The sequence below is a fragment of the Bubalus bubalis genome, chromosome 5 (assembly GCF_019923935.1).
Source record: "Bubalus bubalis isolate 160015118507 breed Murrah chromosome 5, NDDB_SH_1, whole genome shotgun sequence".
Classification (NCBI taxonomy): domain Eukaryota; kingdom Metazoa; phylum Chordata; class Mammalia; order Artiodactyla; family Bovidae; genus Bubalus; species Bubalus bubalis.
In genome coordinates this window covers 16,065,497-16,080,162 of record NC_059161.1, presented here as the reverse complement: position 1 = coordinate 16,080,162, position 14,666 = coordinate 16,065,497, and the positions used below count along the sequence as shown (strand labels likewise).

Here is a 14,666-nt window from a genome sequence, read left to right as displayed (position 1 = left end):
TGACTTGCTTCACTCAGCATGACAATCTCTAGGCCCATCGATGTTGCTACAAATGGCATTGTTTCATTCTTTTTAATGGCTGAGTAATATTCCATTGTATATATATACCACATCTTCCTTATCCATTCCTCTGTCAGTGGCCAGATTGCTTCCACATCTTGGCTTATATAGACTAATAACATATTTATATAAAAATGTGCATATCAGCAGTGTGTATATGATACAATTTTTTATGTCTTAAAAGTTGCCAAGCCTTATTCATCCAAGTCATTGTCACCTTCTTCAAAACTCTCAATTGGGGTGACTACATAAATGTATCCCAGGGAGGACGCAACTGCTGCACAGCTCCTTGGAAGTCTTCCCAGGGACTTAGGTGTCCACATGTCTAATTGAATTGCCATGCATCCTTAGCAATGTCCTTGGTGGTAGCAGTTTTCTCCTCTAGTCACTTGGAGTCACATACAGTATAAGTGGATGATCAAGCTGGACGTATAGTTTGTGTCCACAAGGAACTATACTTACAAATAAGTGAGACTGGCCTTTTTGAGCTTCTTGTAAAAAGTGTGTGTTTCTGAGCATAGTCCCTAAAATGTGTTTTAAATAATAGCAGTCTTTTTGGATCACACACCATGCCTTTCCTGGTATTAACCTTGGGTATGTAAGGTCTGGTGTGTGTATTACAAGAGCAGACTCCTTATCTTAAAGGACATAATGTACTGAAAAGCAGACTCTCTACACCTGAAACTGATACAGTACTATCATTCAAATGAAAGAAAAGCAGACTCCCTGTAGTAGAATCACAGCGACTCCTGTATCTCTCCCCAGCTTCATCACTTGCCTTCTTTGAGGACACACTACTACTTACGAGCTCAGCTCTGAATATGGCATAAATGATCTGGAGCACTGTCTGTGAACATCTAAAGAAAAGCTTTACTAAAGCATTCACTCAATCAACAAAATGTTTCATGACCATTAGTTGTGTACCTGTCACTGGACCAGGCTTTGGGAGTAGGGAGACGAATGATACATTTCTGTCTTTGAGGAATTTATAATCAAAGAGGAGATTGTAAAGCATTTTTCAAAACATATTGAATATTCTAATAGAGGTGCGATCAGATTTTCCCAGGGCCTACGGGCCCCACGAAGGCATTTGCGTTAATCCTGCAGGCAGTCGAGTCTTATCGAAGGCTTTTATGTAGCAGTCAGATTTGCTCTTTAGAGAAGTAACTGGCATTGTGGAGACCTCATGCTGGAACACAGGCGGGTAGATTAGAGATGAGGGAGCAAATTAGAAGCTGCTATCATATTCCATGTAGAAGGTGATAAGGGTTTGAAAGATGGTCATGTGGCTGGAGATGATACAGAATTTTGAAAGTTTTTGTAAGTTAGAATTGTAGGATCTGTCCATTTAGTTATCAACTTTTTGGTTCCTTTTGTGGGGGAGTGGAAGAGGAAGGATTAAGGTAGCTGGATGGTGGTGGTCCCGTCAAGTGCCATATAACTGCTGGAGGAGGAGGTTTGGGAGCACTTACATTGGAGGTCACTGCAGGACATCCAGATGGCGTGGCCTTCCTGGTACATAGTCAGAAACACAGGTTGGTGCCAGGCCGGTGCTGGGTCGAACACTAGGGGTCGTCCAGCCCCACGGGGTGGACGTGGTCTTGCAGGGGAGGAGGGAGGGCTGAGACGGAACCCGCGTGGTGGAGACAGAGGGGCTGATAAAGGAGTGTGGGGGCGGAAGGGGAGCCGCCAGGCAGCCAAGGTCATCGGTGTTACTGTTGTATTTTCAGGGTAGTTTATTCACGTGGCTTCTCTCACATGCCGTCCAGGGAAGTGCGTGCCAGCTGTGTGACCACAGGGTCCCTGCACTGAAAGGAGCTGAGAACTGAACACATGGACACAGTCAACGTGGATGAGTCTCTAAAACACGCTGTTGAGCCAGAGAAATCAGATATACTGCATCCTGCAAGGGGTCTGATCTTTCAAAAACAGGCCTGGCTTGGGGCATTAGAAAACTAACCTCAGGGAAGGGCACAGGGAATGTTTTGAGTTCCTATATAAGGTGTGCGAAGGAGACATCCAGGCACCGTTCAGTATGATAACCACCAGCCGTGTTTGGCAGGTGAGGGTTTGAAATGGGCAGAGGCCAAATTAAGATATACTATGAGTGTGAAATGCACTCAGATTTTGAAGACGTGGTACAAAAAAAAGGAATGAGGATGTAAAATATCTTATTAACAATTTCGTATTGATTATATGCTGATATAATATTTGGGGTATGTTGGGTTAAATAAAATATTAAAATTAATTCCCCTTTTGAAAAAAATTCAAATGTAGCCACTAGGTATTTGAAATTACAAATGAGGCTCGTATAGTATGTATCTACGGGACAGTGCTGGTTTAGTATATCAGCATAGGGCTGAACTCAATGCTATCTGTGATGATCTGTTCTCCTGTAGCTTTTATGGTACAAAGTAACAAACCCTCAAGGAAAGCCTTTGGCCATCCCATCCGTATGGACACACCTGAGGAGGTTTAAGATAAAGAAAATAAAGGGTAGCCTGGCTTTCTCTTTAAGTAGGTTCAAAGTTGACAGCTGAACCTAACATTAACCATGAAAGTGAAAAATAAAAGTATTAGTTGCTCAGTCATGTCTGATGCTTCGTGACCCCATGGACTGTAGCCCACCAGGCTCCTCTGTCCATGGAATTCTCTAGGCAAGAATACTGGAGCAGGTTGCCATTCCCTTCTCCAGGGCTTCCTCCAGGCCCAGGGATTGAACCAGGGCTCCTGCATTGCAGGCAGATTCTTTAATAAGGATGTGCCAGATGTTTTGGTGATACACACTTGAGCAGGGTCTTTGTCACTTACAGGGACCCCATTGTAATATCCGTTATTTATTGTATCACAAATACAGCTGCTTCTCCAGACCAGAGAGGGGCCCATGGGCCCAACATCCTTGGGCTCACAATGACAGTTTCTTGGAGGAAATCAGACTTCTTCTCTTTTTGGCGCTCTCTCCTCGTGCCTCCTGGGGAGAGCAGCTTTTATTTCTAAGTAAGAAAAATCTGTGTTTTCTCTTGCGTTCTTTCAAATGTAAAGAAATCAGCCAAGGGATAATACAAAAGTCAGCTCTCCTTTCTCCTGTTTCTCTGAGCATCCTGGAAACAGCTGACTGATGGGCAGAGATGAAGGGGAGACTTGGGCTGAGAGGAGCTTTTACTTGTACTTTGAAAAAATGTTAGATTTATTGTTTGTAAACACTCAGAAGCTAATTTTTAATTGAAGCAAAGTTTACATACAATTACATAGATCTGAAGTGTTCTAGTCTTTGGATTTTTATAAGTATAATATATCTATATATTTATTTAACTACCACATGTGTGTGTATATATATGTTTATATATATATATGTATGTAACCACCATATACCTATATATATATGTAGCTGTCATAGATATGTATTTATCTATGTAACCACTATATAATGTATATATATGGTTATATATATGTGTATGTAACCACTATATAATGTATATATATGGTTATATATATGTGTATGTAACCACTATATAATGTATATATATGGTTATATATATGTGTATGTAACCACCACTGCAAGTTATTTATCTATAACATTTTTCATCCACTCATCCCTTCTTCATTCCTGAATTCCCTTATGCCCCTCCAATCCTGCTTTAAGCTTAGCTGAATATGAGTTTAGCTAAAGTTAGCTTTCTGACCCCACAGGTTAGCTTGGCCTGTTTGGTGAGAACAGCCTCCTGCGGCACGTTGTCTTCCATGTCTCCTTCCTCTGGCTGTCCGTGACGGGTGTGGGATCCATCACGTTGTTGCGTGTGCTTTGTGGGATTCATCACGTTGCGTGTTTCAGTTCCCTTTAGCTGTTACGTCATGCTCTGTCATGAACACACAGCACTGTCTTTATCCTCCCCTGTTCTCCTGTCGATGGAGATGCAGGATGTTTTCAGTTTGGGGCTGTTATGACTAAATCTGCCGTGACAGTTTGTACAGAAGGCCTTTTGTGGACACAGTCTTTCATTCCTCCGGTAAATATCTAGAGGTGGGCTTCCTGGGTTGTGGAGTCACTTGTGCTTTTTGCAATGGTCAGTGTGTGGAACCGTGGCCATTTCTAACCCACAGGTTGTCCCCGGTGCTCAACAGGTGAGGGTAAGCTTGGCGCAGGACTGAAAACGCTGTGCATTCCCCACAATTCCTTCATATACATTCTTCCATTGGAACCTCCACTGGAAGTGGCACCCCGGGCTGTCTCTCCTGTTTGGATGGGGGAAGACACTGTGGCTCTGCGAGAGGAGCTGATGGAAAGAGTTGATGACCTGTCTTCTGAGGGTAGAGCCGGGACTGGAATCCTGGAGGGCTGGCTCGTGGTCCTTGCTCATTTCGCTGGGCCATTTCTCCTGGGAAGGCACAAGACAGCAAGAAGCAGCAGGTCAGGAAAACTCTTCCAGGAAACACAAAGTTAAATGCTTTACACACCCTTTCATTTGGCTTTCCAGTTGACGAGCCAGGATAAAACTCCTGCTGTGATCCAGAGGGCGATGTTGAAGCACAATCTGGACTCGGACCCGGCCGAGGAGTACGAGCTAGTGCAGGTCATCTCGGAGGACAAAGGTAGGCACGTGTCCTCTTCAAACCAGATCGCCCCCGTGTGAGACGACTCTACATGGGTACAGTGTCTGTTTTAAATGTAACCAAGTTGGGGGGGGGGGGCGGGTATTTTTATTTACTTACTTATATAATTAATTTTTTGTTAATTGTCATTGGAGTAGAGTTGCTTTACAATGTTGTATTAGTTTCTGCTCTACAGCAAAGTGATCAGCTATATGTATACCTATATCCTCTCTTTTCCAAGTGGGGGTTTTGAATTGCCCAAGAGTGGAGTTGTGTGGGGAACCATGCCATCACCTCACTTGTTAATTCTCTCAGGCCAGCCCCCAAACAAACGTTTTTTCTGCAGTTTTGCTAAGCATGCCTCCTGCCCATTCTCTGTAAATTTCTTGTCAAGCATTCTTGTAGGAAGGCTTCCCTCCCTGTGTGGGGTGGGGGTAGGTGGAGCCTGTCTGGTCTTTGCCAGTGGCCATCTACCTCCGTTACCCAATAATGCGTGTCCAGGTTGTATGTGAACCTGAAATGTAGCAGTTCCTGCAATGACTGCTCATTGTTTCAGTTAACCATTTATGAGAATTCAGCCTTCAGTTGCTCTTTACTCACTTGATCTTCAAGTAGCAAAAGCTTCTGATGCCAGGAGTGTGGAAGGTTCTTGACCTCACGCTTATTGAAGCAAAGAACCGGTGAATATGAAATGCAGCAGTTTGCCGAAGAATCCTTAATTAAAGAAATCTCCTTCATGGAAACTCTGGGCAGATAATCCCCCTGAATGTATCAGTTTGTTAATCTGAATTGGGGTTGTCTTTGTTGAGAGGGCTTCCCTGGTGGCTCAGACGGTCAAGTGTCTGCTTACAGTGTGGGAGACCTGGGTTCGATCCCTGGGTCAGGAAGATCCCCTGGAGAAGGAAATGGCAACCCACTCCAGTACTCTTGCCTGGAAAATCCCATGGACGGAGGAGCCTGGTAGGCTGCAGTCCATGGGGTCACAAAGAGTCGGACACAACTGAGCGACTTCACTTTCTTTCTTTCTTTCTTTCTTTGTTGAGAGGAGGAGGCAAACTGGTAGGTAACTTGCCTATGCCACGGCACATCCGAGAAAGTGACTCGAGCAGAATAAGTCTGCTTTCCAAGTGCAGAAGGAACAGCCAGTGCTGTGGACTGAGGCCAACCCTGTTTGCTGACTGACCCAACGCACTGACCAACGCAGGTGTCTCGCTGTGGGACTGTTCCCCAACAAGCATTCCCCCCATAAAGGAAAAGAAAGAAACTCTACAAGGTGGGGATTTGCAAAGGGAGCAGCTACTCGTACCCCATTTACCCAGAAAATCACCCAGGGCTGTCATCTCGGGCCCAGACAAGAGTGGGCCAAATTAGAATAATAACCTTTGCCAAGCAATGAAAAGCCACAGCCTCAGAAAAAAGACTGTTTTCCCACTGTCTCTTGAAAGTTTTCTCATTTATCCAGCTGAGCCCAAGGTTGTAGGGCAAACCTTTCTCAGTTATATCTTTTAGTGTAGTTACTATTAAAAACCTAAGCCTACAAAGTGGTCTCTTGGGTTTTACCACCCACATCTCCCCAAGCCAATGCAAGGTGAGGCCCGGTGGGTCTGAAGATCCAGGAGTCCCGAAGCACAGCTGGGGCCCAGCTGCATTCAGCACTGGGTGGTGGCGGGTGGGCGGCCTGACCTCTCTGAGCCTTGGTCTGTAATTAGTTAAATGGAGACAGTACCCTACTGGCCCCTCATGTATCATGGGGAGATGGTGACAGGAAATAATGTACCCAAAAGAGATACAGTACAGGTATATATATATATATATATAGCTGTGAGGTAAGTTGTTACTGACCGCAGGAATATGTGGGCAAGAGACTGGGGACACTTTGAGGGAATTATTCTTTATGGAACACTTGTGCAAAATGTAGCAGAGTCCCTCAGAACCTGACTGCATCAATCTTGGCGGTGGAATCTCAGTGTTTGACGTTAACATTAGTTTGACTTATTCCAGTTCTGCAATCACAGACCTCGCCTGGCTGCCTCCCTCACTCCACTGCTACAAAGCTAGTTTTGCACACTTTACCTCTTTAATTCCCTCTTGATTTTTAAAGATATCGCTTAGCCCTGAGTGCTAAAGAGTGTATACCTTCTTTTTAAAGTAAAGATGAATTTAAATCACTTTGCTCGATAACTTCATATTCTACTTGGAACAGTCCTTGTTCAGAAATTACAGTTACCTAGTTGGGACTCATTGAAATAGACAGTTGTTTAAGTTTTAACAGATATAGCCTATCTTGTCTGGTTTCCCTTTAACATTAAAATGCAAGCCCTTAATGAAGCAAGCTGTCACATGGTATAAAATACTGACTTGGTTTGAGATTAATTTAAAAATGTTCTGAAGATCCAAGTAAAGATTTCTGGAAAGTGGTGTAGATTTTCTGCCTTTTTCTCCATGTCATCGGATTCACTTAGTCTCTGAGAAAAAGTTCATATTGGGTAGAAAATGAACCACGGAAGGCTGGAAACCCCGGGCTCTGCTGCTAGTCCTGCCATTGACTAGCTGCGCACTCAGGAATACCTCTTAACTCCTCCAGGCTTCCGTTTCCTATTCTACGTCCCTCCAGCTAAAACATCCCGCATTTGAGCATTTTGTTCACGGCTTGAATTTCCAAGATTGAATTCACACTTAAGTTTTTTAAATTGGGATTGGGAAATGGTTGGAACCCATTTGGTGTGACTGAGTGATGGTCATTATCCAGCTCTGTTCACATTCCAGGAACAAACGGCTATAATTCCAGCCATGAATCTGGGCAAAATTTCCATCTGCCATGGACAGCACTGGTCTGACCTGCACAAGCTGACCACCTTCTCTTCCCTCATCTGTCTCATTTTTTTTTTTTTAGAACTCGTGATCCCAGACTCGGCAAATGTCTTCTATGCCATGAACAGCCAAGTGAACTTTGACTTCATCTTGCGCAAAAAGAACTCTGTGGAAGAGCAAGTAAAACTGCGGAGCCGGACCAGCCTGACGTTGCCCAGGACAGCTAAACGGGGCTGCTGGAGCAACAGACACAGCAAAATCACCCTCTGAAGGCAGAGACCCGGGCCCCTCGCTTGCCAAGGGCAGGGTGGGGCTGAGAATAGGCCATCGTGATCACAGCTACCACTCAGTGTTGGAGGGTTGTTGGTGAAGTGGACTGAGGTTTGTTGAGCAACTCTGGTGTGCAGGGCACTACGATGGGCATCGTGGGGAAATCAGAGATGAGCTTGACACAGAAAGGATGACGGATTCACTGATTCTCTTTGACCTGAGATTGAAATGCAAAATTATCTGCGTTTATAAATCTATATGTATGTACACATATGTGGTATGTGTGTGTGTATATATATAAATATGAGGGACTTGTGGGATATTCTGGACTACGGGAAAACAAATTTGCACAATGGCCTGGGAAGTCGAGGTCACTTTTTACAGGGAAACAAGGAACTGAGCACCTCGTCTCACACCTCCCAAGTAAATGGAATCAACCCGAGGATTACAGAGTGTCCTTTGTGCCAGTATTATAAGAAGTCCAAACTGTTTTTATAAAGGGAGAGGATTACTTTCTCAATCAAGTGCCACCAGAAAAGAACCACTGCAGAGGTGGGAACTGCCACAGGCTGAATGAAAGGCCACGTCAGACAGGGTTTGGATGAGCCAGTGGCTTTGACCTCTGCTTGCATTGGCCAATGCATCGGCTACCCCAGGGAGGGCCAGGAGCAGCTTCGGAGGCCCCTCTGAGCCACTGAACCAGCCTTCATGACGCCTCTGGAGGCAACGCAAGCCCATTTTGATTTCTGGTAACTGCATCGTGTGTCTCCCACCCCCTACAGAACATATCACAAGCATTTCTTGCACACATAGCCATGTTCTTTGGTAACATATCAGCCAGAAAAGAAAGCTCAGAATGATGATGACTCACTTGGACTCGGATCTGTCTCAGAATGCCACTGCTTCATTGTTTTTTTCTGATTGCCTTCTGCATGTAAAACTATATGTCTGCAGTCTTTTGCCATCTGGATCGTAGTACCTCTATATATTAACGTGCAATTTGTTCCTCAGGTGTAGAAATTCCTACTGCGGTTGACTATGTCTGATCATTTTGAGACCTGTGAAAGATTTCTCAACAGCCATCGTTCTGTGAATAGCCCCCTGCAGATGTTCCCAACTGAGAGTAGTGTCCTGTTTTTACTAACTTTTACAACCTTCCTGTGCCTAGTCCTGGGGACAGAGATGGGGCTTTGCATACTATCCAGACCATTTCTAGCGAGGTACACACATTCTTCCAGATGGAATCATTAACTTTCCCTTTTAGGTTCCCACACTGTATCCCAGTGTCACTCTTAGTGACACTTTTGTCTCCAGTATCACCATCGTCCTCTCCCTTCCAAATCTGAGCTGTGCTGGGGTTTGAGCTATAAAGCCATAATATGTGGGATGTTGACATGTATAAGAAGCACTTTCAGAATGTTGTCCTTTTTAAGGAAAAAAAATTCTTAAAATACCAGTTTTTATTCCAAAAATAAAGAACAGACCCAAATAAGAAGTGCAGATTGTAATGTAGAGCTTTTTCTTTCTTTTCTTCACCACCCCCCCCCACTCCCCACCCCCCTGTCCTGTAAAGAAAGACAGCTCCCAAAGGTTATGTGTGACTCATGTTCTGTAAATAGTCATATGAACTCTTCAAGAAACACCAGGGAAAATCTAGAGATTTGTGCCCTTGGACCAAAGAATAAGAATGAGCCAGGAAGGCCTCAGATTTCCTATAGGTCTTTCTAGGTCAGACTGTACATTGTAAAGACTGACTGGTTTCAACTAGTTGAAAGGCTTTTTTTTTTTTTTTCTATTTGCAAGGCATGTCTGATTTGTGCTTCTGTGCGTGGAGGAGGGATGGCCAGGGTGCTAGACATCATGGAGACTGAGGGAAATGTATCCTCAGCCTGAATTTCTTGGCTTGAAGGTCAAAAAAAAAAAAAAAATGTAGGATGGTCAGCCTGGTTTAGAGTGCAGCTACCAAGACTTACAAGTTATGCCCATGTGCTCGCCTTGTGTATTTATACTGTATATGTAGAGTCTAGATTTATATACTGCAATGTAATATATATATATATATTCCTTTTATAAAAGACAATGGAAGTTACAAGTAGATAAAACATAGCTTCATTTATTTAATGCCACTTTAAATGTCTTAAATCTGTTTCCTGGTGGACTGCCGGGTAATGCTTTTAGCTGCTGACATGCTTGTCTTTCTGCCTCTCCATCATCTGTTTACCTTTTGGTTAATAAACTGATTTGGGACTTGGTTGGCATGTGCTGCTGGACTCAAAGGGATTGTATCTGGAGTGTTAACCTGGTGGATCTGGGTTTCAGATGTGTCAGTAAGCATTTTGGGACCCCACTCTGGTCCAGCTCGAGGGAGCAGAGGGAAAGCCAGTGGCCCAGTTAGGAGGGGTCCTTGCCATTGTCAAGCATCATTTGCGTTCAGAGGCAAGAATGACATCTTAGGAAATCGCTGTCAGATGCGACGGCTTGCTGGAGGGCATCCTTAGGGGTAGTTTGGCTGGGGACACTGTATAAAATCAAACTTAGGGTCCAAGGTAGGACTTTGCCTTCTTTCCAGCAGCCTTTCCTGAGTCTCCGGTTGCTACCGTCGGCACAGTTCTTGAAACCATCCTTGGTGCTCCAGAAGCCGGGAGGGCCTCTGTGGAGGGAAGAAGGAAGGTCTTCCCCAAATTCAATCAGACCTAGGCAAGCTTCATTCAATAAATGCTCATCGGCATTCCATCATATCATTCCCCAAGAAAGGGATTCCTAAATAGATCCACATTATCAAGTTTTCTGGGTCCCTGTGCGATATAGGAGAAAGTCAAGTAGGAGTTATAATAATTGATAATATGAGCAGGAAAAAGGGGGCTTTCTGTTTCTGGCACTAGGTGACTACATTGTCAAGATTATCTGAGAAAATGGGTTCCCTTGTTTTGTCTCCCTCCAGAAGCAGCTTGGTGACATTTTGCCTGAAGGAATAATGTCTTAAAATTTCCGTCTTTGGAGTCTTTTCAAATTTGCTGTGCGGCACAGGATCATTAGGCAGTATGCAGTCTTGCTTCATGTCCTGATTTCAGTGGTCTGGAGAAGTTTCCCCAATGCCAACCCTCTTTTTCTATAGAGCTGTTGTAATGGCCCCAATTACCACCTGTACCCACAGTTCCACTCGGAGAAGTTATTTCCATTGTGTTGTGCATGGCTATTTCCCCTAGGATCTCTGTTAAAATGAAATAACTTCTGGAAGGGATGGCTAGGCTAGGCTAAAGTAACAAAGTATGAAATCTCAGTAACTTAGGGTAGTTTGGTTTTCAACATGTCATAGGTATTGCAAATCGGGCAACTCTGCTTAGTGGCTCAAGGATCCAGGCAGCTTCCATCTTGCAACTTAGTGCCATGGTCTCAAATTTTTTTCCTTCAAAATCACAGCGATGGTGGAGAGAACTCACAGCTGTTCCTGACTGCCTTACTTCACAGGGACCGTGTCACTTCCATTCACAGTCCATTGGCCAGTCAGTGGCCCCAGTCTAAGTGCAGGGGAGGTAGGAAGACGGAGTAGGACACTTGGAGTAGATGAGTATTTCCATCTCTGCCCAAAGGAGTGCTGTCTTTTCACTAGGGTACACGGCTTTGTTCATTATCCACAGTCACCAAAAAGTGTTTGGAGGAGATGGCAGCGAGGACTTGAGATGGGGGCTGCACAGAGCCAAGAAGGGTTGAAGAAAGAGAGGTGTTCAGAGGAAGAAAAAATATTAATACAAGAGTAATTTAATTTTGTTTAGAATTAGCCTTACAGAATTTATTTTTAACATGTGGTCACCACCAATTTTCATGCTTCTAATGTGGTCCCTACTCTGACTAAACTAGGAGCTCCTTTACAGATGTAGTTGTATGTCAAATCTTTTTTTTTTTTTAAATCTAGGAAATTTAAAATGTTGACATATAAACTGTGAAATCAAATAGAAGCCAGGCAAATTTAATTAGACTCTGAATTAGAAAACCACCATTTGGTGTGGTTTCTCAGTATCTCTGCCTAGAAAACTGTGTGGAAGTAATTCACTTATTTAACAGCCTGAGGTATTTAACATTTTCTTAAGATTTGGAAGGCATCGTACAAATCATACAGTCAACGCCCTCATATTACAGATCCCCGGGGCTGAGGCTCAGAGCAGTTAAGTCACGTGCCAGAGGTTAGGGGCAGGGCTCTGAATGACCAGACTCCACTCTGTGGGTGTCAGATGGGGCAGGGCTATCCTGACATATTCCCCAGAGCCTCCTGGAGCTGGAGGGAATGCCTGGGGTCTGCTGGCTCCATACCCAGCCTTCCAACCATGTGAAGTTCCACAGACTGCCTTGGGTTAGATGGGCATCTGGTTGGTTCTTTCAAGTCTCCAAGGAGAGACCTGCAGCTGGTCAGCTTTTATCCTGAGCATCATTCCATCTCACAGAAGGGGAAACAGGGCTGTAAGATTACATTGCAAGTTAGCTCCCACCTGGGATCCATGATGCACCCGCAGAGTGGGTGAAAAGCACCAACTGAATGAGGCGTTAAAGGAGTGGACACCAGTGATCAGGACCGAGTACTCTATCACAGGCTTCTCAGAAGAAATCACGTTTAATCCTACCATTGTTTTCTCCCAACAACAACTTTTTTGTTCAGAGCAAAAAAGACTGTAGTCACAGTCTCTCACAATGGTATCCGTTAAGTTGAAGAAAGAAAAAAGAATGATTGAAATTGTTTCTAGATTGCTCCAGTTATTAAAAATAATACCAAGGCATCAGTTCAAAAGGGGAGAAGCATTCTAAATGAGACTGACTGCTGCCTTGCCCCCAGATGTTGATTTCTGATCCTCATTTATATAATATCTGACATCCAAGCCTCAGAGAATTGGCCTGATCAGCTGAAAAAAATTCAGTATATGAGATTTACTAGGTGGGAAGTAAACATTGGAGTTGCAAGCTTCTATGTGTGTGAGAGAAAGAGTTGGGGAGAGAGAGGGCAAGAAAGCAAGGGATCGAAACATTAGACATTAATGAGAAAACAAGAAATGAGGCAGACTCTCTCCCCAGAAGCTTTGCACGCATGCAGTTTGGTGTGGGTGGGATCTCACTGCCTGGCTGACTCCCAGGCCACTTAGTATTTTATCCTCAGCAAGTCTGTTAGCTATTGCCTCATCTACAAAGTGGGGATGGAAGATAGTTTCTACCTCTTGAGGTTCATGTACTATTAAATTACACAGTGCACATAAAGCACTTCTCTCTCGCGCTGACTGCGAGAGTTCACTGCTGGTATTCCTGGGAAGCCGCCTTGCCCAGTGAGCAGCCACGTGGGGCACACGTGACACTCAGAGGTGGGCCCGCAGATGCCTGAACGGCATCCTGGGAAAATCGAGCCTGCGGCTGCTTTGGGGGAAAGACTGACTCATGGAGTTGGAGGGCAGCCAGGGGGCTCCTGCAGCCTGTTCCACAGCCCTGCTCCAAACAGGCTGGGGAGAGGGGAGTGTGGGCCCAGCCTTGCCCACAGCGCCTCCTGGTGGGGCTGCAGCGGCACAGGGCCCCTTGCTGGACAGGCTGGAAAGGGAGCCGCTGGCCCCTGGGAAGCAGCCCCGAGCTGGAGCATTACCCTCCCGGAGCCTACAGTGACTTCCATCAGGGCTCCCCGATTCTTGGCTTTCCCTGCGGTCAGGGAGGGACCATTCTCTCACCGGAAGCTGAGTCCCGCCCCCTCCCATTCCTTTCTCCTCCCTCCTGTCTCCACCTGAACCTGGATCTTTCCCTGCGGGATGGGGCTGTCTGCTCTGACCCTCCCTCTGTCCAGGGATGACTCACATGCAGGACAGTGAGTTGTTGCTGTTCCATAGGCATCAGGGGTTCCAGGCATCCCACCTGTTCGTTTGCAGGCTGTCCAGCTCACCGCCACCTTACCTCTGCAGCATTGTGGCTGGATGGCAAGGATTAAAGAGTCAAATTAAGGGCCAGGGTCGCCACTGTCATTCCAAGCCTCTTTTCTACTATTTTGCCCCTCTGGTTCCCTGCCCTCACCATGGCCCCCCACCTTCCTGGCCTGTGCGCTGGCCTTACTTCTCCACCAACAATGGGCGTGAGTCTGTTTTCTTATCCCCTCGGCCTTGCCCCTTTCTCCTGGATTCAAACCCCTGTGCTGTGCCCTGCCTCTTGCCTCTCCTAATACCCTAAGGCCTGCATTCCTCTTCTGTCCCCTCCCTGCTCATGCTGTGGGCATGGTTTCCTCCTGATGTCCGTTCTGAACAGTAACATCCCCTTCAAGTCTTCACGATTCATGCTGGCATTTTACAAAGTAGATAAAACCCTTCAGACAACACCATCAACACACATGTCTCAACTCCTATGTTAAGGGCTTCCCCAAACTGTCGGTTCCCTTTGGGAGAGGACACTTTGTTACGAGTTATTTTCTAAGGTCTCCGAAGAACGAGGAGAGAGGGCTGTCCAGGGCACTGAAAATCACATTCCCTCATGAGCAAGAGCCCAGACTCATTCCCCTAGAAGATGAAGCACTGGAGGAGTCTCTTCTGGACCAGCAGGGCCATGAAACTGGTGTTCAGACCATGGAGATTTGGTCAAAGTGCCCATTACAGAGAAACCAAGCTGAAGAAACGCCAGGGAGGGGCAGAAAAATAAACGCAGTGAATTAAAAATAGAGAGAAAACCAGTTCTCAGAGATGATTCTTCACTCTTTCCATCCTTTTTGAGGACATGCAAGAAGGTGGCTTTGGGCTGTGAGCTGCCTGCCTAGTGTGGCAGAATGATCTTAAACTAAGATCATCTCTGTGCCAATACACCTATGGGTATAAGACAGGCCATTCTAGGCAAATTCACAGACCAGAAAGGAAGCCAGATTCCGGCCCAACAACAAATTTTAATGGAGCCATTCCACTCCTTGCCTTGGAATCTCATTCAGTATTTAG

General features: G+C 45.3%; 1 protein-coding gene across 9 annotated transcripts in view; it reads left to right on the top strand.

Annotated features, from left to right (window-relative positions):
- The window catches only part of RGL1 (ral guanine nucleotide dissociation stimulator like 1), a 280,330-nt gene extending 270,346 nt beyond the window's left edge, over positions 1-9,984 (top strand). For all 9 annotated transcript variants that reach the window (XM_044942738.2, XM_044942739.2, XM_006048650.4 and 6 more), the window contains 2 exons: positions 4,536-4,650; positions 7,544-9,984. In XM_044942738.2, coding sequence (XP_044798673.2) covers positions 4,536-4,650; positions 7,544-7,731 — 303 coding nt within the window. In that variant the 3' untranslated portion in view covers positions 7,732-9,984. The remainder of the gene's footprint in view (positions 1-4,535; positions 4,651-7,543) is intronic.
- Positions 9,985-14,666: the final 4,682 nt, after the last annotated feature.